Source organism: Musa acuminata, chromosome BXJ2-1, assembly GCF_036884655.1.
Source record: "Musa acuminata AAA Group cultivar baxijiao chromosome BXJ2-1, Cavendish_Baxijiao_AAA, whole genome shotgun sequence".
NCBI lineage: Eukaryota > Viridiplantae > Streptophyta > Magnoliopsida > Zingiberales > Musaceae > Musa > Musa acuminata.
Genome location: NC_088338.1, coordinates 28,618,092 through 28,642,135, shown reverse-complemented (window position 1 = coordinate 28,642,135; position 24,044 = coordinate 28,618,092). Strand labels below are relative to the sequence as shown.

At 41.1% G+C, this 24,044-nt stretch overlaps 1 protein-coding gene across 1 annotated transcript; it reads left to right on the top strand.

Moving 5' to 3' along the window:
• Positions 1–19,083: 19,083 nt before the first annotated feature.
• Positions 19,084–24,020, top strand: LOC135599085 (leucine-rich repeat receptor protein kinase HPCA1-like). The gene is made up of 19 exons (XM_065093814.1): positions 19,084–19,390; positions 19,520–19,643; positions 19,715–19,786; positions 19,908–19,982; positions 20,080–20,151; positions 20,234–20,395; positions 20,486–20,560; positions 20,635–20,706; positions 20,790–20,861; positions 20,936–21,004; positions 21,100–21,174; positions 21,265–21,336; positions 21,422–21,556; positions 21,640–22,115; positions 22,199–22,354; positions 22,491–22,630; positions 22,770–22,989; positions 23,085–23,320; positions 23,396–24,020. The coding sequence occupies exons 1-19, from the start codon at positions 19,309–19,311 to the stop codon at positions 23,894–23,896; spliced, it is 2,886 nt and encodes a 961-aa protein (XP_064949886.1). The 5' UTR covers positions 19,084–19,308; the 3' UTR covers positions 23,897–24,020.
• Positions 24,021–24,044: the final 24 nt, after the last annotated feature.

Below are 24,044 nucleotides of genomic sequence, written 5' to 3'. Positions count from 1 at the left end.
TTGGATTATGACCAGTCAGCATAATTGTTTTGGGTACTTGATTCGCCAACACATGCAGGAAATTATGACTAAAGATACTATATTGCCATATGGGAGGTTAATCACTAGAATTCTTCATGCCTATGACATTTGCATACCACCCGATGAAGAATCTATTCAAAATGATCGATATAACATAATAAATAAAAACCTGCTAAAAAAACTTAGGTGCACTCTTAGCAATGGCATATGGGTTAGGCAGCCTAGAAGGACGGATCCAATTCCTACACCAATAGAACAACCCGAAACACCAATTCTTATAGGAAATGAATCTCCTCCTCCTAGTCCCTTTGGAGCAGCACCTTCAGCTCCTGTTTCCTCCTCTGAAGATATCATTATGGCGGAGCTATCTCAGATCAAATCACAGCAAGAACAAATTCAGAATCAACAAGTTGAAATTTTGAAGACACTACGACAGATGAATGAAAAAATAGATATCATGTATCAGCACTGTGGATTACCTCCTAAGGATTAAATTGATGTATCTTTTTATTCTGTTCTGTTTGCTTTTAAAAACAAAGTCATGGTTGTCATTGATTGTACGATAACTGATCTTTCCTTTAGATAACTACTGTCTTAATATGCATAGATGATGATGTCTTTTGGATAAACTATTTCTGGCAAATTTGAATGATGAACTTTGATAAATGCTAAACCTTTTTCTAAGATCATCAATTAGCTGGCTTGTCTCTTTTTGTTGATGACAAAGGGGGAGAAGTGATGACTTGCACCAGAACGATAGCATGACTAATATGAATTACAAAAACTTATGTGATATGAATGTCCTATATGACTTGCAAATCCTTGAAAATATCACAAGTTTGATATCATGAAATTTATATTGAAAATCTTTATCTTCTGTCGTAGCAAAATTTATATTGAAATTTATATTGTTTAATGAGGATACCGATAAAGTTCTACGATTAGAACTTATCGGGTTATGCTTGAATCCAATGGGATGGAATTCAAGTGTTTTTTATCTTCTCATAATATGGCATATAGATAGGGGGAGTTATGTTTAACTCCGTCATCAATTGATTGTCATCATCAAAAAGGGGGAGATTGTTGAATCTCGGATTTTGATGATATAATCAATTGGTGGGTTAATTGATCTAATCCATATTATTGAGTTAAGTGTGCAGGATTAACTACGATAACCAGAAAATATAAAGCAAGGATACCGGAGTCGAGCTCGATGGACGTTTAAGAGACCGAAGAATCATCGGAGATGCTGCCGAAACCATCCGAGAAGAAATCGGGAACGTGTCGGAAGTTCGCTGAAGAAATCGTCGGAGGCTCGCGGAGATCACCGAGAAGGCTCGGCTACTCGTTAAAGTCATCACAAAGATTGGGAGCTCGCAGGGAGTCCGTCGGAAGAAGTTCGTCGGAAAGCTCGCCGGAACAAGACTCGACGTTCGCGGTTGAAAATTTGCTTAGGATGTTTTTGTGTTATGTAGTTCACTTGTAATTAGGATTAGGATTAAGAGATAATCCTATATCCTGGTTAGGGGCCAACTGGGCCCAAAGTCAGATTTGGTTTGGGCTAAAATTAAGCCAAACCAATGAATCGGAGAGCCAGGCGGTGGCACCGCCTGGCTGGGCGGTGAAACCGCCCAGCACCCGAGAGCTGGGCGGTGACACCTCCTTGGCTGGGCGGTTGCACCGTCCAGCACCCGAGTGCTGGGTGGTTGCACCGTCCAGCACCCGAGTGCTGGGCGGTTGCACCGTCCAGCACCCGAGTGCTGGGCGGTGGCACCGCCTGGCTGGGCGGTGGAACCTCCAGCACCGGGAACCCTAAGAGAATTCAAATTTTGAAACCCAAAATTTGAATCCTCTTGAGGCCTATAAATACCCCTCAAATCTCAGCTGAGGTTACAACTTTTGAGAAGCATTTTGATTGAGAGAAAAGTCTTAGAAAGTCTTAGCAAGTCTTGTTTTCAATTTGCTAGAGAGTTCTCCTCCTTCTTTCTTATTGAAAATTTGTAAGAGGTTGAGCTGCTTGTAAAAGGTTGTAAGAGGGGTGTTTACCCTTCCATTTCAAGAGACTTGATTGTGGAAGGTGGGAGCCTCATCGAAGAGGGGCCTCGCAAGTGGAGTAGGTCATTTGACCGAACCACTCTAAAAATCGGCGTAATCTCTGGTTTGCTTTTTATTATTGTCATTTACATTACTGCAAATCTTCTTACTGCTTTAGTTTGTATTACTCTTGCTGCGCAACTTTAAGAATACGCCTTCAAGTTAAATTTCTCAAGTTTCGTTCTTAACGTACGAAAGATTTTGATTAAAATCGAAGTTTTAATCCGCTGCACTAATTCACCCCCCCCTCTTAGTGCCGCTCCGATCCTAACAAGAATTGAGGGGTATTTATAGGCCCCAAGAGGATTCAAATTTGGGCTCCAAATTTTGAATTCTCTTGGGTTCCCAAGGCTGGCGGTGCCATCGCCAGACCTCTCTATTGAATCTCGAATTTTGATGATGAAGTCAATTGTCATTTGTTATCTAATCCATATGTTGAGATAAGTGTGCAGGATTAACTATGATAAAAGTAAGACATGCAGCAGGAGTTGCGCCGGAGTCAAGACAATGATCATGTTGGGAGTTCGAGAGTTCGACGGAAGTTCGGACAGTCGACGGAAGTTCGACGGAACTCGCCAAGTGGATGGTCGCAAGTCCAGGAGTTTGCCGGAAGTCCATAGGAGCATCACCGAGGGTTCATCGGATGATCGACGGAAGTTCGCCGGAAGCTCGCTAGAAGAAGCGATTGACGCAACGGAGTAAGTTGCAGTAAATGTCTTAGGGAATGTCGTAGTTAGCATAATGATTAAGTTGGAAATGGGAGGTGATCCCATTAACTTAATCTTGGGGCAATTGGGCCCCTGAAAAACCCAAATTGGGCCGAATGGATCAACCCATTCGTACCCTGATTTCTGCCAAGCAGTTGAACCGCCCAAGGCAGGAGGTTGCACCGCCTGGGCTCAGTCTCCGAGCGAGACTGGGAGGTGCAACCGCTCCAGCCAGGCGGTGGCACCGCCTGGGCTCAGTCTCCGAGCGAGACTAGGCGGTGCAACCTCTCTTGAAAGGAGGTGGCACCACCTGGGCTCGGTCTCCGAGCATTGGCTGAGCGGTGCAACCGCCTCGGTCAGGAGGTTGCACCACCTGAGCTCGGTCTTCGAGCTCTAGCAGGAGGTGAAACCGCCCCTGATAGGAGGTGGCACCGCCCAGAGGCTCAGTCTTCGAGCTCTGCCAGGCGGTGCAACCGCTCCAGTCAGGAGGTGCAACCGCCTGATCTCGGAATTTCGGGAATTGACAGTTTTGAGCTCCAAATTTGAACTGGGTTGGGGCCTATAAATACCCCACCCATTCAGCACTGAAGGGATACAGAATACACTCCGAAATCTTGATCTTCTTTTGTGATTTTTAGAGCTCAAAATTGTTGTAAAGGCCAAAAGTCCTTCTCCCTCTTTTCTTCCAAGTTCTGAGCTGTAAAGAGAGGAGAGGAGAGAAAATTCTGTAAGGGTTATCTCCTAAGCCCGTCAAAAGGAGTGAAACTGTAAAAGGGTGGTTGGCCTTCGCCTATTGAAGGAAGGCCTCTAGTTGACGTCGGTGACCTCGTCGGTGGAGGAAGCTAAAAGTGGAGTAGGTCAAGATTGACCGAACCACTCTAAATCTTGGTTTGCATTTACTTTGAGCATTTTATCTTTATTGCAAACCTCCTCTAAAGCTTACTGCTTTCTGTGCATATACGATTGGGTTTCAGCTTTGCACTTTCCGAATCAACGTTTAGACGTAAATCTGTTTTTTTTCGTACGATCATCATATTTCAGTTTGCGTTTACGTTTTGATTTCTATCTTAACTGTAAACTGCCTTAATATCCTTGCTTAATCTACATCTCGCCTAATCAAGTGATTTACGAATCAGCATTTAGACATAAATCAATTTCTTCGTACGAACGTCATATTTCAGTTTACGCTCGTATACTGGTTTTCATCATAACTGCAAACTGCCTTCATAGATTGACTTTAACGTCATCTCGCTTGATCTTAAGTTAAAGTAATCTTAGAATCGGCTTTCACACCGAAATCGTTTTTATCGTTCGAACGTTTTTATCGTCGAAAGATTTTCGCTGCACTAATTCACCCCCCCCCCCCCTCTTAGTGCTCTTGATCCTAACAATTGGTATCAGAGCGGGGTTAACTCTCAAATGGATTAAAACCCAAGAGAGATGGCATACGTCGGAAACCAAGAGGGCCACTCTATTACATGTCCACCCATGTTCAATGGGACGGATTACACCTATTGGAAGACCCGAATGAGGATCTTTCTTATTTCTATGGATTTTGAACTTTGGAATCTTGTCGAAAATGGATTTTCGAAGTCTTCTCTTCTAATGATCGATTGGAATGAATTAGAGAAGAAGGCTTTCGCTCTTAATGCAAAGGCTATGAATGCCTTATTTTGTGCACTTGATAAAAACGAGTTCAACCGTGTTTCGGTTTGTGAAACCGCATTTGATATTTGGCACACACTCGAAGTGACTCACGAAGGCACAAGTAGAGTGAAAGAGTCAAAAATCAACCTTTTGTTACACTCTTTCGAACTTTTCCATATGAAACCGAGTGAGACTATTGGCGACATGTTTACCCGTTTCACGGATGTCGTCAACGGTCTAAAAGGACTCGAAAAAAGTTTTTCGGATTTTGAGCTCGTAAATATGATTCTAAGATCCCTTCCTAAGAGTTGGGATCCTAAAGTCATTGCTATTCAAGAGGTGAAAGATCTAAACAACTTCCCTCTTGAAGAACTAATCGGGTCATTAATGACCTATGAGATGACTTGCAAAGCTCATGAAGAGCAAGAAGACATCCTTCCAAAGAACAGGAAGGATATGTCCCTTAAAATTTCAGAAGACCACTTGAGAGAAAACTAAAGTGATGAGGACTGTGACGATGACTTGGCACTTCTAACAAGAAAATTTTAAAAATTCATTAAAAGAAACAAGTTTAAGAATGAAACAAAAAATAAATTTGAACCCAAGAAGGACCAAGTTATTTGCTATGAGTGCAAGAAGCTGGGACACTACAAGAGTGATTGTCCCCAAGTCAAGAAGAGAACATCAAAGAAGAAGGCGCTCAAAGCAACATGGGATGACTCGAGCGCGTCTGAAGAAGAGGAGTCCAACACCGAGCAAGTTGCTCATTATGCCTTAATGGCCATCGGAGAGGAGGTAACAAATTTAATAGATGCAGATTTATCATTTGATGAATTATTAAATGCCTTCCATGACTTATTTGATGAATGCAAGATTATTAGTAGAAAATATAAATTGCTAAAAAAGGAGCATGATAGTCTTACTTGTAATTTTGATAAGTTAAAAACTAAATATCATGATAATTTAAGTTCATGCACAAAATGCCATGATCTAGAAACTCTCCAAAAGAAAAACTTGCTACTTAAGGACATCTTGAAGAAATTCGAGGTTGGTAGCAAGTTATTGAACATGATCTTTGCAAACAAGGGTTACGTTCCCAAAATAAGTGGAATCAGATTTGTGAGAAGTCCTCACCAAAATCCAACCACCTTCATAAAAGGCCCCATCTTACATGTTCGACACCAAAGCAAATGCAACTTTTGTTGCAAACTTGGACACAAAACGCATAATTGTCCATTCAAGAAAATTAGTCCCAACAAATTAATTTGGGTTCCTAAAGGAACCATGATAAATTCTATGCAACATGATAAACAATGTAGATCTATTTTTGAGGCACCCAAAAGCAAATGGGTACCTAAAAATCATCCTTTCTTGTAGAAACCTATACCATCGCAAGCTAGGAGCAAGAGATGGTACCTTGATAGTGGATGCTCAAGGCATATGACCGGAGATCCATCTCAATTCTCTAAGCTTACTAGCACAAACGAAGGCTATGTCACCTTCGAAGACAATAACAAGGGTAAAATCATTGGCAAAGGAACCATAGGTAACAAATCCAACTTCTTTATCAAAGATGTTTTGTTAGTTGATGGTTTAAAACATAACCTCTTGAGCATTAGTCAATTATGTGATAAAGGATATATTGTCAGATTCGAGTCTAATGCTTGCATCATTGAAAAACCACACAAAAACACGTCCATGATTGCATTAAAACAAAATAAAGTATACACTATTGACATCAATGAGTTGTGTAACTAAATGTGTTTTTCGGTTTTGAATGAGGATGCTTTGCTATGGCATAGAAGATTAGGTCATGCTAGCATGAAACTAATCACTCAAATATCATCTAAAGAACTTGTAAGAGGTATTCCTCATATCAAGTTCAACAAAGATAATGTATGTGATGCTTGCTAATTAGGTAAACAAATTAAGGGCAGTTTCAAATCTAAGAATCAAATAAGCACCTCTAGGCCCTTACAATTGATCCATATGGACTTGTTCGGACCAATCTCTACATCAAGCCCAGGAGGTAGTAAATACGCCTTCGTCATTATGGATGACTATAGTAGATACACATGGACTTACTTCTTAAAATAGAAAAATGAATGCTTTAGATATTTTACCAAGTTTTGTAAACTGGTTCAGAATGAGAAGGGTTCTATGATTTCGTCAATTAGAAGTGATCACGGTGGTGAATTTCAAAACCATGATTTTCAAGAATTTTGTGAACTCAATGGATACAACCATAATTTCTCTACTTCTAGAAATCCTCAATAAAATGGAGTAGTAGAAAGAAAAAATCGAAATTTACAAGAAATGGCAAGAACCATGTTGAATGAACATAGCCTACCCAAATATTTTTGGGCCGAAGCCGTAAATACTGCATGCTATATTTTGAATAGAGTTCTAGTAAGACCCTTACTCACCAAAACTGCCTATGACTTATGGAACAACAAAAAACCCAATGTTTCTATTTTAAAGTCTTTGTGTGTAAGTGTTTTATCTTGAATGAAAAAGATAACTTAGGAAAATTTGATGCTAAATCCGATGAAGGAATCTTTCTTGGTTATTCTTCGGTTTCTAAAGCTTTTCGTATCTTCAATAAAAGAACTTTAATTATTGAAGAATCCATTCATGTTGTCTTCAATGAGATTTCCGAAATCAGGAAAAACGATTTTGATGATGATGTTAATTTTGATTCCTTGAATTTAAATAAAACCCCATCTCCAACTAGCAACTTGGATGCATCCACTTCCGAAACATCCTACCCAAGGATTGGAAGTATGTAGATGCTCATCCTAAGGAGCTAATCCTAGGAGACACATCAAAGGGGGTTCAAACACGTTCTTCTCTTAAAAATTTTTATTCCAACGCCGCTTTTCTCTCCCAAATTGAACCCAAATATATTGACGAAGCAATGAAAGATGATTCATGGTTTATCGCAATGCAAGATGAATTAAATCAATTTGAGAGGAATGAGGTGTGGAAGCTTGTTCCTAGACCAAATGACCATTTAGTTATTGGTACTAAATGGGTTTTTAGAAACAAGCAAGATGAATATGGTATCGTGGTTAGAAACAAGGCTAGATTAGTGGCCAAAGGTTTCAACCAAGAAGAAGGTATCGATTATGAAGAAACCTTCGCTCCTGTGGCTCGATTAGAAGCCATAAGGATGCTCCTTGCCTACGCTAGTAGTAATAATTTTAAGTTGTTTCAAATGGATGTTAAAAGCGCTTTTCTAAATGGTTTTATTTCCGAAGAAGTCTATGTTGAACAACCTCCTGGATTTGAAAATAATAGCCACCCTAATCATGTGTTTAGATTAACCAAAGCTCTCTATGGTTTAAAACAAGCTCCGAGGGCTTGGTATAAGAGACTTAGTTCTTTTCTTATTGAAAATAATTTCATAAAAGGCAAGGTTGATACTACATTGTTCATCAAGAATTTTGAAAATAATTTTCTCATTGTTCAGATTTATGTTGATGATATTATCTTTGGTTCTACGAATGAATCTCTTTGTGAATCTTTTGCTAAAACTATGAGTCTTGAATTTGAAATGAGTTTAATGGGAGAATTAACATTCTTCTTAGGTTTACAAATCAAACAACTAAGCAATGACATCTTTATCAGTCAAACTAAATATGCTATGAATTTACTGAAAAAGTTTAATATGAATAACTCAAAAGCTATTAACACTCCTATGAGCACCTCCACTAAGTTAGAAATTGATGAAAGTGGAGAAAGCTTCGATCAAAAAACTTATAGGGGTATGATAGGAAGTTTACTTTACCTCACTACAACTAGACCAGATATCATGTTCAGTGTAGGACTTTGTGCTAGATTTCAGTCAAACCCTAAGATATCTCATCTCAAAGTAGTTAAAAGAATACTTAGATATCTTAATGGTACCACAAATATAGGATTATGGTACCCAAAATCAAAGAATCTTGAGTTAATTGCTTATGCTGATGCAGACTTTGCTGGCTGTAGACTAGATAGAAAAAGCACATCAGGAACATGTCAATTTTTAGGACATGCTCTTGTTTCCTGGTCATCTAAGAAACAAAACTCGGTTGCACTTTCAACAACCGAAGCTGAATATATTGCAGCAAGTGCATGCTGTGCACAAGTTGTATGGATGAAAAACACCTTAGAAGATTATAAAATTCATCTTAAAAATATTCCTATTAAATGTGATAACACAAGTGCAATATGCTTAACGAAAAATCCTATACAACACTCAAGAACAAAACATATTGATATTAGACATCACTTTATATGAGATCATGTTACTAATCATGATGTAATCATAGACTTCATTGATACTAAACATCAACTAGCTGATATTTTTACAAAACCTCTAAGTGAAGAACAATTTGATTTCATAAGAAGAGAGTTAGGAATGTTGATGTGTCCGAGTACATAAACTAGTTAAAATTATCTTTCGGACTTTATTGAATGATCAAATCACTTGACTACCATTACATGCCTAAATAACATATTGGAAATTATGTGTTGAATACAAAAATTTCCATAACATAAGCATGTTTTATCTTCGTGATTGTATTTGAAAATCTGTAGCATAGTCTTGTCCGAATGCATGAAAGTGTTCATTTCATGTGTGAATTCGCTTAACAATTGGTATCCTAAAAATCAGATTTTCTCATACACTTATATGTAAAAAATATTTTTCTGAAATGGATTTGATGAAATGATTCCTGCTTATGAATTCCATCTTGAAATATGAATGATAGTGCTTTTACTTGCAAAGATTTGCTTCACATACATATCTTGATACCTGAACCATGATTGGTTTTAACTTCACTTAGTGTAAACTCACAAATAGCTGGTATCACAAATGGCCTTCCTCCTTCATGCAAAAAGATTATAGCAAATAAAAAAGAAGAAGTATTCAATGTGATCTACATATCATGCTTGTATAATTGATTTCCTATCACTTACTATTGAAAAATAACATGAACCGAGTAAAGGCATGAACAATTATTACACTGAAGCTTAAAATTTGCTTATATTGTTCTCCTGGTATCACAATTACCATGCTTTTTGTTGATGACAAAGGGGGAGAAATATATGAGTATTAATGTCATGCTTGAATCACCAAGAGACGCCATGATTGCTATAATTTGCATTATGCCTTGTTTGCATCATGTCACGATATCAAACAAAAAACTTACATCGTAATTTTACGTATTGATATCTTACCATGTGATAATTGCTAAAACATCATTTGAAATGTGTGCATCATGTAATGATATCAAAATCTTACTTCGCAGTTTTACATGTTGATATCTTACAATATGATGAATTGCTACTATTACCATCATTCAAACTTGAAATGTAAAATTTGAAAATGAATGTCAAGCCTTGACATCATCTTCAGAGAGATACATCATGATGGGAATCATGATGGGAGTATTGATAGGTTTAAATAATTTTAACTTATCAATATGTCTCTTGAATTCAAAGGTTTTGAATTCAAGAAAGACTTATCTCAAGTATGGCATATAGACAGGGGGAGTTAAGGTTAACTCCATTATCAATTGATTATCATCATCAAAAAGCGGGAGATTATTGAATCTCGGATTTTGATGAGGAAGTCAATTGTCATTTGTTATATAATCCATATGTTGAGATAAGTGTGCAGGATTAACTACGATAGAAGTAAGACATGCAGCAGGAGTTGCGCCGGAGTCAAGACAATGATCACGTTGGGAGTTCAAGAGTTCGACAGAAGTTCGGACAGTCGTCAGAGGTTCTGCAGGAACAAATCCGAGAAGTCCATGAGCTTATCAAAGAAGCTCGTCGGAACTCGCCAAGTGGATCGTCGCAAGTCCAGGAGTTTGCCGGAAGTCCGCAGGAGCATCACCGAGGGTTCATCAGATGATCGACGGAAGTTCGCCGGAAGAAGCGATTGACGCACCGGAGCAAGTTGCAGTAAACGTCTTAGGGAATGTCGTACTTAGCACAATGATTAAGTTGGAAATGGGAGGTGATCCCATTAACTTAATCTTGGGGCAATTAGGCCCCTGAAAAACCAAAATTGGGTCGAATGGATCAACCCATTCGGACCCTGATTTCTGCCAGGCGATTGAACCGCCCAAGGCAGGAGGTTGCACCGCCTGGGCTCAGTCTCCGAGCGCGACTGGGAGGTGCAACCGCTCCAGCCAGGCGGTGGCACCGCTTGGGCTCAGTCTCCGAGTGAGACTGGGCGGTGCAACCTCCCCTGACAGGAGGTGGCACTACCTGGGCTCGATCTCCGAGCACTGGCTGAGCGGTGCAACCGCCTCAGTCAGGAGGTTGCACCGCCTGAGTTCGGTCTTTGAGCTTTGGTAGGAGGTGCAACCGCCCCTGATAGGAGGTGGCACCGCCCAGAGGCTCAGTCTTCGAGCTCTGCCAGGCGGTGCAACCGCTCCAGTCAGGAGGTGCAACTGCCTGATCCCGGAATTTCGGGAATTGACAATTTTGAGCTCCAAATTTGAACTGGGTTGGGGCCTATAAATACCCCACCCATTCAGCACTGAAGGGATACAGAATACACTCCGAAATCTTGATCTTGTTCTGTGATTTTTAGAGCTCAAAATTGTTGTAAAGGCCAAAAGTCCTTCTCCCTCTTTTCTTCCAAGTTCTGAGCTGTAAAGAGAGGAGAGGAGAGAAAATTCTGTAAGGGTTGTCTCCTAAGCCCGTCAAAAGGAGTGAAACTGTAAAAGGGTGGTTGGCCTTCGCCTATTGAAGGAAGGCCTCTAGTTGACGTCGGTGACCTCATTGGTGGAGGAAGCCAAAAGTGGAGTAAGTCAAGATTGACCGAACCACTCTAAATCTCGGTTTGCATTTACTTTGAGCATTTTATCTTTACTGCAAACCTCCTCTAAAGCTTAATGCTTTCTGCACATATACTATTGGGTTTCAACTTTGCACTATCCGAATCAACGTTTAGACGTAAATCTATTTTTTTTCGTACGATCATCATATTTCAGTTTACGTTTACGTTTTGATTTCTATCTTAACTGCAAACTGCCTTAATATCCTTGCTTAATCTGCATCTCGCCTAATCAAGTGATTTACGAATAAGCATTTAGACGTAAATCAGTTTCTTCGTACGAACGTCATATTTCAGTTTACGCTTGTATGCTGGTTTTCATCATAACTGCAAACTACCTTCATAGATTGACTTTAACGTCATCTCGCTTGATCTTAAGTTAAAGTAATCTTAGAATCGACTTTCACACCGAAATCATTTTTATCATTCGAACGTTTTTATCGTCGAAAGATTTCCGCTGCACTAATTCACCCCCCCCCCCTCTTAGTGCTCTTGATCCTAACACTCTCGGGTGCTGGGCAGTGCCACCGCTTGGTTCTCGGGTTCTAGGCGGTGCCACCGCCTAATCTAGCAGTGCCACCACCTAATATGGTGGTGCCACCACCTAACCTGGCGGTGCCACCACCTACACTATTTCAGCTCACTGGTTGGGCTCCAAACTTGGCTCAAACCAGTCCGAACTCGGGCTGGCCCCTACATGAGTTATAGGATTAACACCTAATCCTAACCCTTGCAGATTGGATATCAATAAGATAGGGGCTCTGTTAGAACCCTTGCATATTCTAAACTTGGGGTTGATCTCTTTAGGGGATCAGCCTCCTTGAAACTCTATAGGGGTTCCTCCCTCCAAGTTGCTGCTCAAAGGCTGCAGAAAAGTTTCATCTATTGCTTATGAAAAGAGGAGGAATACATGACTATTTATAAGGCTTCTAAACCCTAACTCCTAATAAGACTCCTACTCAAGACTCCTACTTCTAACCAACTCCTAATAGGACTCCTATTCCTTTACAACTCCTTATTCTTCTCTAAGAAACAACCTCCTAACCCTAGCCGGCCTCTTTACCTCTTTAATAGGGGTGGTCTTAAGTAGGTTTTACATGAATGTCCCTCTCAATTAGGGCTCTCCAAGCTAGAGTCCTAACAGACCCGCCCTCTTCAAATCAGCCTTGTCCTCGAATCTGATGATTCATGAATTCTGGGAATTTGATCTTCAAGTCATCATAGTTCTCCCAAGTGACATCTTCTATTGGTAGGTTCACCCACTGTATTAGCACTTCATTAGTGGGTCGTTGTCGTCGAGTCACGATCCGTCGATCAATAATGGCACTTGGCTGGGTCTGGAGTTCTCCTTGGGTAGTCTTATTTGGTGGGTGGCTTTGGGCTATCTCCAAACACCTATTTATAACTTTCGTCTGGACTGTTGAATCTCGTATTTTGATGATGAAACTACTTGATATATGTTTATGATTTAATCTGCGTTTTGAGTGACACAGGATGCCTCGATCAGGATGAGACAATTAAAGCAGGAAAATCATGTTGTGCCGGAGGGAGAGGTGAGAACCGGGTACGAGTGGCTCCCCGAGGTGAGAACCGGGTATGAGTGGCTCCCCGGGTACGAGCAGGAAAATCAACATGTCAGAAGATTGGACGTCGGGCCGGTGGATCGGTCGACGTATCGACAGAAGGCTTCGGGCAAAGAAGAGCGGCTATTGTGCCAAGGATATCGGAGTTGCGGAGCCAATTGGCCGATTGGGCAATAGGCCGCAGGAAAGGACGATGCGCCGAAGAATCGGACGAAGCGTCGAGGGACCAATGACATGCCGGACAACTTGGTTAATTGCTTAGGATTAATTGTCTCGATCGAAGTTTTGTTTACATGTGTAGGATTAACTACGATGGAAGAAAGACATGCAATAGGAGTTGCGCCGGAGTCAAGACAATGATCACGTTGGGAGTTCGAGAGTTCGACGAAAGTTCGGACAGTCGTCGGAGATTCTACGGGAACAAATCCGAGAAGTCCATAAGCTTGCCAAAGAAGCTCGTCGGAACTCGCCAAGTGGATCGTCGCAAGTCTAGAAGTTTGCCGGAAGTTCGCAAGAGCATCACCGAGGGTTCATCGGATGATCGACGGAAGTTCGCCGGAAACTCGCTAGAAGAAGCGATTGACGCACCGGAGCAAGCTGCAGAAATTATCTTAGGATTTATCGTAGTTAGCACAATGATTAAGTTGGAAATAGGAGGTGATCCCATTAGCTTAATCTTGGGGCAATTGGGCCCCTGAAAAACCCAAATTGGGCCGAATGGATCTACCCATTCGGACCCTGATTGCTGTGGGAGGTGCAACCGCCCAAGCCAGGAGGTAGCACCGCTTGGGCTAAGTCTCCCAGGGAGACTGGGCGGTGCAACCGCCCCAGCCAGGAGGTAGCACCGCCTGGGCTCAGTCTCCGAGCGAGACTAGGCGGTGCAACCTCTCCTGACAAGAGGTAGCACCGCCTGAGCTCAGTCTTCGAGCTCTGGCAGGCGGTGCAACCGCCCCAATCAGGAGGTGCAACCGCCTGATCCCGGAATTCCAAGAATTGACAGTTTTGAGCTCCAAATTTGAACTGGGTTGGGGCCTATAAATACCCCACCCATTCAGCACTGAAAGAGAACAACTTACACCGAAAACTTGATCTTTTTCTGTGATTCTTAGAGCTCAAAATTGTTGTAAAGGCCAAAAGTTCTCCTCCCTCTGTTCTTCAAAGTTTTGAGTTGTAAAGAGAGGAGAGAAAATCTCTGTAAGGGTTATCTCCTAAGCCCGTCAAAAGGAGTGAAACTATAAAAGGGTGGTTGGCCTTCGCCTATTGAAGGAAGGCCTCTAGTTGACGTCGGTGACCTCGTCGGTGGAGGAAGCCAAAAGTGGAGTAGGTCAAGATTGACCGAACCACTCTAAATCTTGGTTTGCATTTATTTTGAGCATTTTATCTTTACTGCAAACCTCCTAAATAGCTACTGCCTTCTGCGCTTTTACGAACGAGTTTCTAAGTTCAAAGCTTTCCGAATCTGCATTTAGATGTAAATCGGCTTTTTCGTACGATCATTACATTTCAGTTTACGTTTACGTTTTGATTTCAATCATAACTACAAACTGCCTTCTGCGCATTTATAAAACGTATCTCAAAGTTCAGTATCTTCAAAATTGGCATTTAGACGTAAACCGATTTTATCGTACGAACGTCGCATTTCAGTTTGCGCTTGCATTCTGATTTTCATCATAAACTGCAAACTGCCTTCGTAGATTTACTTTAACGTCATCTTGCTTAATCTTAAGTTAAAGTAATCTTAGAATCGGCTTTTACATCGAAATCATTTTTATCAAACGAACGCAGCTTTCGATTTTAATAGTGAAAGATTTCCGCTGCACTAATTCAGCCCCCCCCCCCCCCCCCCCCCTCTTAGTGCTCTTGATCCTAACATGGACATCGGTTTGTGGGTGATATGCCATACTCCTTTTCAATTTAATACCCTACATATGGAATAACTTTGTCCAAAATCTGCTTGTGAAGATGCAAGTAGAATTTGTCACAAGCATAATGCATCCCTTATAGTGTAATTCTTTTGAGTTCCAATTGTAATGAGCCACATGTTAGGATCGGAGCGGCACTAAGAGGGGGGGGTGAATTAGTGCAGCGGTAAAGTACGATAAACTTTTGACGATTTAAACACTTTCGGAAACTTCGTACGATAAAAGCAACGTTTCGTTTAAAACCGTTTCGATTGCATTTTAACTTGAAGGGATATGTAAGAAGGAGACAAAGAAGTAGAGCATCAAAGTGAAGATGGTTTGCAGTAATATAAATGACAATAAGATAAACGCAAACCGATTTATAGTGGTTCGGTCATGCGACCTACATCCACTTGCGAAGCCTTCTTCGGTGAGGCTCCCAACTTCCATTAGCAAATCACTTTGAAGGGGAAGGACAAATACCCCTCTTACAACCTTTTACAAGTGGTTCACTCTCTTACAAATTTTCAAAGAGAAAGAAGGAGGTGAACACTCAAGCAATTGAAAACAAAAACTTGCTAAAGACTTTGCTAAGACTTTTATCTCAATCTCTTGCTTCTCAAAGGTTGTATTCTCTGCTGAGAATTGAGGGGTATTTATAGGCCCCAAGAGGATTCAAATTTGGGCTCCAAATTTTGAATTCTCTTGGGTTCCCGAGGCTGGCGGTGCCACCGCTTGGTTCTTGGGTTCTAGGCGGTGCCACCGCCTAATCTAGTGGTGCCACCGCCTACACTATTTCAGCTCACTGGTTGAGCTCCAAACTTGGCCCAAACCAGTCCGAACTCGGGCCCAATTGGCCCCTACTTAAGTTATAGGATTAAAACCTAATCCTAACCCTAATTAACATACTAACTACGAATTTAAAGATATTTTCTAAGCTATTACAAAGTCCGCAAGTCAAGACTTTTTCCGGCGAGCTCCAATGAGCTTCTTCGGCAAGCTTCGATCTTTCTCGGCGAGCTCCGCGAACTTCCAACGAACCTTCCGGCGAGCTTCCAAAAAACCCTTCGGCAAGCTCCCTACTCATTCTCGGCTAGTTCCGGCAACATTCCCGATGAACCTTCGGACTTCCGTCGAACTCTCGAACTCGCAACAAATCCTTCGCGCTTGACTCCGACACTTTGTTTCGCTTGTCTTCATCGTTATCGTAGTTAATCCTGCACACACAAGTCAAAACTCTACTCCGATCTAGACAATTATTACAAAGCGAATTGACATTCTGTTGCCCGGCACGTCATTGGTTGGCGCTTCATCCGATTCTTCGGCGCATCGTCCCCTCTTGTGGCTTGTTGCCCAATTGGTGGTTGACCTTCGTAACCCCGATATCCTTGGCGCAATTCCACTCTTGGCCCGATGCCCGACCTCCGAAGCCTTCTGCCGTCCAATATCCTGACGTGATCTCCTCCAACGCAACGTCAATTCCTCTTGCATTAACTGTCTAATCCTAATCGAGTAGACCTACATCACTCAAAATGCAGTTAAACATCTAAACACAATCAATTAGTTTCATCATCAAAATCCGAGATTCAACAATTTTTAGAGCTCAAAAGTGTTGTAAAGGCTAGAAGTTCTCCTCCCTCTTTTCTTCCAAGTTTTGATCTTTCAAGAGATGAGAGAAATTCTGTAAGGGTTGTCTCCTAAGCCCGTCAAAAGGAGTGAAACTGTAAAAGGGTGGTTGGCCTTCGCCTATTGAAGGAAGGCCTCTAGTGGACGTCGGTGACCTCATCGGAGGAGGAAGCCAAAAGTGGATGTAGGTCAAGATTGACTGAACCACTCTAAATCTCAGTTTGCATTTACTTTATGTTCTCTATCTTAACTGCAAACTACCTCCATAGCTTTACTTTAACTGCAGTTCGCCTAATCTAAGTTAAAGCAATTTTTGAATCAGCTTTTATACCGAAATCGCTTTTATCGTACGAACATCGTTTTAAATCTTCGAAAGTTTTCCGCTGCACTAATTCACCCCCTCCCCCCCCCTCTTAGTGCTCTTGATCCTAACACATCACTCACGTGATTGGCTTGCAGGGCACCTATAACTAGTAGAGTAGTCTCTTGGTAGTCTAAGTTAGATAATTATATTACTATATCAACCATAGAAGCAAAATATATAGCAATTACTAAAGATTTCAAGGAAACTTTATGGATGAAAAAATTTCTATAAGAATTAGGTTTAAAATATGAAGGATTCATATTTAGTGTGACAATCAAAGTGTCATTTAGCTCTCGAAGAATTTAACATACATTTATATAAGATATCACTAGATTATAAAATAATTGTACTTAGAAAATGTGCATATTAATAAAATTGGATCAAACATGTTGATAAGGTCTTTGCCTAAGAAGAAACTTGAAGCATATAGGCGAATAGTGGGTTTAGTATAACCCATCATATAAGCTGGAGGGGGGAAATTATTGGGTCCAACCCATAGGTGGGCTTGGATTGAATGATTTAGGCATTGAGCCCAAATCTAATTTATTAAAAAATAAATGAGAGAAGTGGAGACATGCGTGGCATGAGGCATGCAAATGGTACTGTAGAAATAGTGGAGACATAGAAAAAGAACAGAGAGGAGAGAGAAAGTTAGGGTTTTAAAGCTTTTACTAGATGCTCAAGCGGTTAAACTTTATCGATTTTGATCCAAATTTTATGTGGAAAATCCTTGCAACAAGCTCTATAATCTTAACGATGTCAATCTATGATTTGTTCTCTCTAAAATACTTTTTTGATATACCTACTTGGTGAGACCTAAACTTTTCTTTTTATAAAATGATGATATATTATTATTGAATCAAAATCTATATTTTTGATGTTACTAAGATCCTTTAATTATTCTAAAGAAGATTTATTGTAAAACTATTATCATTATTCGTGATAGTAGAGGTTTGAAGTGGACTACAGTCCCATGATTTTTTTCGCATTGGGTCTTCCACATACAAATTTGGTATCTCATTTTATGATTGATTTATTGTTTTATTATTTTTACTACTTTGGGTAATATTTATTTCTTAGTAATAAGTTGATATTTTGATGAGAAACCCATTTTGATAAAAAAACAAACATTATTTCGCTATAATAATTTTTTCCAACACCTCGTTCATCTTTTTGAATGTTCACGTGGGACACAAAATCACATGCAAAATCACATCTGACTTGTGCTGATGGGAGGACCTGAAATTTTCCTTCTTACTCGCTATTTCTAATTCAAATGATTTCAGGAGTCTTTAGATATATAACACGTCTCATCGCAAGTATTGATTGATTGAATCCTCCAAACGAGCAAGGGCAATTGCTTCAGTTTTTGGCCTAAATGAATGCAGTTTTCAACTCTTGCAGTCTGAATAACAAGTCTAAAATAGTGTATCTTATTTCTGATACCTTGTTTAACATGAACACCATCAGTAACGAAGACCTGTTCCTATTTTATGTAGCAAAACAGAAGTTTCCTTCAACTATGATTTGTTCTTTTCGAGTTCATCATTCCTCCCTTCACAGTTCCAGCAGAAGTCAGATGTGATTTTGCGTCGCGTGTGAACCTCCAAAAAGATGGCACGAGGTCGAGACTTGGAATTCTATATTGCCCACCACATACAAAGATTTAGTCAAGTTTACATGTTTTCTTGTGATGATAAAGATGACCCAGTGAGCACGAATGAGCATTAAGTATTGTACACCTGTATGCAGCTACTAGTTCATTTTGTTATAGATCTATCTACCACAATTGAAACATTTATTCCCTAAGAATGATTGAATCTTTGTGGTCTAAAGTGATTTTTATTTGATTTTTTATTCTAATAAAACAATACTTTTCATCAAATTATATTCCTTATATTAAAGAAATTTCACGCACATGAGTTTTCTTTTGAAACATCAGATCCCATCCGGGAGAAGAGAAACCAGGAAAGAGCCATCTAATGGTTTGTCAACTCTTTATCTTTTGACCATTCAAAGAGCCGGTTGCTCATCATTGACATTTTCCCTCATCAATGCAGAAGACGATAAGCTCGACTCCGAACTCTTCACATTCTTTTTTTCTCAGTAGAGTAAACAACTTTAAGAGCAATAAACATAACAAGAGTGGTTGGGTGGAGTTATGAATGGATCAAAGAGGTGACACGGAAGAATAGCTTGTCAGGGCCCTCTACAACAACTCCACCACTGACCTCACAATAATATATAGCAACTCCTCTTGAGCAATTCAAAGAACATGAATTGTTCTTAGCTACTACGATGACCAAAGAGATGGTCAGAAGTCCAATTCCAATATTTATTGAGAATGTATTACCAACAAGAGCTTCTTGCATGATGTTAAGAGACTTAAATGGATCACAAAATAGTTTGGCGTTCAAGACAACTCCAAGATCTCGGCAGGCTACTTGCCATTGCAAACTTCCATCTTCGTGATTGATTCTTCAACCTTCGACTCCAAGTTCTGGGTTGACTCTGCTGGCCTTCTGATATGGAAATTGGGCTCTCGACGTTGTTGGTGATACTTACAGGTCTCCTTCATCTTGGTTCCGGCGACACAGATCCTAATGATGGTGAGTTCTTAACCTGCTGCAGCGTCTGCTGTCGTATGATCTGAAATGGCTTTCTGGTTATTGTTGGACATGGACAAGAACTAAAGGTTCTCCTTGATGGTAAGAATTATTGATTGTCTTAATGTGCAGCTGCTGTTCTGCGATCTATGCTGAATCAATGGGAAAATGCTCCACCAACCTGGGGGCAGTCGGATGATCCCTGTGGCACGCCATGGGAAGGAGTTTCTTGCGACAGCACCAGGGTGACCGCGCTGTGAGTCTGCCACAAATCTCTCCTCGGTCTTTATTTCTTTTCGATCTGCTCAACTTTGATGCTCTTTGCAGGAGACTGTCGACGATGGGCATCAAAGGTACATTAAACGGCGACGTAGGCCAGCTCACCCAATTGCAGTCTCTGTAAGCTGTCTTCTCCTTCAGCACTCGGAATATTTCTATTCTTTGGATGCCATTCATCTCTGTGACTTTAAGACCTAACTCAAAATTCAACACAGTCTAATCTGACGAAAATTATGTGCAGGGACTTGTCATACAACGGAGGTCTCAGCGGTCCACTCTCTGCAAGTATCGGAAATCTGAAGCAGCTTACCACTTTGTGAGTACAACTCTGGATTGCATACTTGCAGGAAGCTAAGTTTCTATTGACTCGTTCATCCAATTGGCTGAAAGTTTTATGTTCTTCTTATCATCAGCATCTTGGCTGGCTGTAGCTTCAGTGGCAGCATCCCACAGGAATTAGGCAATCTGAAGCTGCTCTCCTTCTTGTAAGCGCTTTTGTTGATTGGTAGTGCAAAGTTCCATCATTGTTCTTCAGATCATAAACAGAGAGTCGATCGAAATTTCCAGGGCTCTGAATTCGAACAAGTTTAGCGGTCGGATTCCTGCTTCGTTGGGTCTCCTATCTAACCTGTATTGGCTAGACCTAGCAGACAACCAGTTGACTGGATCTCTCCCTATATCAACGAACTCCACTCCGGGTCTGGACCTTCTTGTCGGCACGAAGCACTTGTAAGAAACTCGCTTTAAGCGAACCAAAAGAGAGTCATCAATCACACTTCTTGCTATATGTCATACAAGTTACTTTCTTCATGATTGCAGCCATTTCAACAAGAACCAGTTATCAGGAGAAATTCCAGAACAACTATTCAGCTCCCAGATGACGCTAATACACATGTGAGTAGGTTTACACAGTTTCTGCACTTCCCTTCATATCTCCTTCATATGATTGAAATCATGTTATCTGTCAGACTCTTCGACTCGAATCAATTTACTGGTTCAATTCCAACCTCGCTGGGACTGGTGAAATCGCTGGAGGTTCTGTAAGTAACATTTCAATTGGATGATTTATCTATCTTTTAGAGGGTTGACATTTCCTGTAACTTCAAGTTTCTTCTTGTGACAGTCGGCTCGACAATAACAATTTGGGAGGTCTAGTTCCATCCAATATCAACAATCTCACGAGCATCAACGAACTGTAAGTGAAGCAGATATCTTCGAAGCCAAAGCTGATTGCTGAAGAACTGATACCACTGTTTCGCTTTCTTACAGGAACTTGGCGAACAATGAGCTAACAGGATCGCTGCCGGATCTGACAGGAATGAACAACCTCAATTACGTGTAAATTACCATTTCTTAGCTCCACTTCTGACCAACGAAGCTTTCTCATCTTATTCCTAGCATGATGTGTGGCAATGTGGTGAAATGGAATGCAGGGATCTGAGCAACAACTCCTTCAGTCCTTCAGAAGCTCCAGGGTGGTTTACAACAATAGAATCGCTCACCGCCTTGTGAGTCTCCTTTGCACGTTCTTGATTTGCTGATGTGCTCTTGTTCAGTAGCAAGTCAACTGACCTAAAACAATGTTGGTTCATTTCCAGAGTCATTGAATCTGGGGGTCTTTTAGGCCAAATTCCAGAGGGGTTGTTCAGCTTGCCTCAATTGCAACAAGTGTGGGTATTCTAACTAGTCCTAGTGAGCATGATTCTTGCATCCACCTTTTATATTATGTATCTGATCACCTTATACATCTAACAGGTTACTAGATAATAATCAATTCAATGGTACACTGAACATGAGCAGCATCGTTGGCTCCCAACTACAGCTCGTAAGTTTCACCAACAACTCCATCACTGGTATCGTGTCAGCATCCAGTTACAGTAACACTCTGATGTGAGTTCATTTCGTCATGCAACCTTTCTTCATGGATTCATCTGCATGACTTACGTCTTCCTTCTGCTGCTTGGAAACGGCAGGCTTTATGGAAATCCGGTGTGCAATTCTTCACCTGTAAACACCGCAGTCTACTGCCTCCTCCAGCAACAGCAGAAAAAGCCATATACAACCAGTTTAGCCACATGCGGTTCTATTTCATGCCCCCAAGACCAGAAGCTTGACCCTCGGAGTTGTTCTTGTGCCCATCCATATGAAGGGTCGATGGTCTTTAGAGCGCCGTACTTCCGAGATCTCACGAATGCCACATTGTTCCAACAACTAGAGAAGAGTCTGTGGACTAATTTGAGCCTCGCTCCAAGTTCAGTATACATATCCGATCTCCACTTCAACAGTGATAATTATCTTGAGTTGAACTTGGCTCTGTTCCCGTCGAATGGAATGTACTTCAACAGATCAGAAGTTCTAAGAATTGGGTTTGATCTAAGCAACCAAACCTATAAACCTCCTACCATATTTGGACCATATTATTTCCTGGCACTCCCATACACCTTCTCAGGTATGGATCCATTTGTTTCAGGGTAAAGTTGAACGGGCTTTCCTGTAGATGACTGAACTGACGAAACTTCCTGATGAACATAGGTGGGACTAGTGGAAAGACAACCATAAGCACAGGCGTTATTGCTGGGATAGCTGCTGGTTGCATTGTTCTTGTAATTGGACTTGTTTGTGTTGGGATCTATGCTTTACTTCAAAAGAAAAAGGCTAATAGAGCTTCGATACAAAGCACACCTTTTGGTATGTTTCCCTGCACGAGATACGTTATCCTTCAAGAAACAGTAAAAGAATTTGAGTTTTTTTTTCTTGTCGTGAACAAGATGATGGTATGCACTACAACCCGTAATCCAACTCTGATGATTTCTGGACTTTGCAGCTACATGGGGATCCGGTGGCAAAGATGATGGCAGCGCACCTCAACTCAAGGGAACGAGATGGTTTCCTTTCGACGAGATCAAGAAGTGCACCAACAATTTCTCAGACGCTAATGAAATCGGCTCCGGAGGTTACGGAAAGGTACATCAGCTTGTAGTAATCTACCAGGATTCACTCCAGACCTACTGAAATGAAGAATGGAGGTGGAAAGAAGAACACATTGAAGCAAAGGAAAAGAAATCTAGCTTGTTGATGAACTTTGTGAATTCTCTATCTTCAGGTCTACAGAGGAATCCTTTCGAGTGGGCAGATGGTTGCAATCAAGAGAGCGCAGCAAGGATCCATGCAAGGAGCACTGGAGTTCAAGACAGAGATTGAGCTGCTTTCTAGGGTTCATCACAAAAATCTAGTTGACCTCGTAGGCTTTTGCTTTGAACAAGGAGAACAGATGCTGGTGTATGAATACATCCCTAATGGAACATTGAGGGAGAACTTGATAGGTCTGTGCAGTGGCCACATCTCATAGGAACCCTTCCTGACCAATAAATCTTTCTATCTCTAACATGCATGCTTTTGTTGTTGTTATGATGTGCAGGGAGAGGTGGGAGACAGTTGGACTGGAAGAAGAGACTCAAAATTGCTCTGGGCTCAGCTAGAGGGTTAGCTTATCTTCATGAATTGGCCAATCCCCCCATAATTCACAGAGATGTCAAGTCCACCAATATCCTTCTGGATGAAAGCCTCGATGCAAAGGTTGCAGATTTTGGCCTCTCAAAACTAGTATCAGACAGTAAAAAAGGACACGTTTCCACCCAAGTCAAGGGAACACTGGTGCGTTTCCATCTCTGAACGACTTCCCATTCTTCCAACAAATCGACTCTCAGATAATGGTGTTCAACGTTGCAGGGTTACCTGGATCCTGAGTATTACATGACTCAACAGCTCTCGGAGAAGAGTGATGCGTACAGCTTTGGTGTAGTCATGCTGGAGCTGATATCTGCAAGGCAACCAATAGAGAAGGGCAAGTACATAGTTCGCGAAGTTAGGATGGCGATCAACGACTACGACGAAGAGTGGTATGGCCTCAAGGAGATGGTGGATCCGGCGATGCGGAACACAGGAAATCTCAAAGGGTTTCGGAGGTTCGTGGAGTTAGCAATGAGATGTGTGGAAGAGTCAGCTGCCAACAGGCCGACGATGAACGAGGCGGTGAAGGAGATCGAGACGATTTTGCAGAGTAATGGATTTAACACACAAGCAAGCTCATCATCCTCGTCCACCACAGACTTTGGCAACTCACACGGCGCTCCTCGTCATCCTTATTCTGATCACACGCAAAGAACCGAGGAAAGCAGCGGCGCTTTCGACTATAGTGGTGGGTATTCAGCAAAAATTTTGCCCAAGTAGTGTGGAGATTTGACATTCTTTATTTTGGTTCCTCGTTCCTTTTCTGTCTCAAGGTCTATACAGATTCAGCAATGCTATATGAAACATCAATCTGCGGAGAATATTTCACTCATTATTTTGTTTTTGATTGATTTTTTCTTGGTTGGGT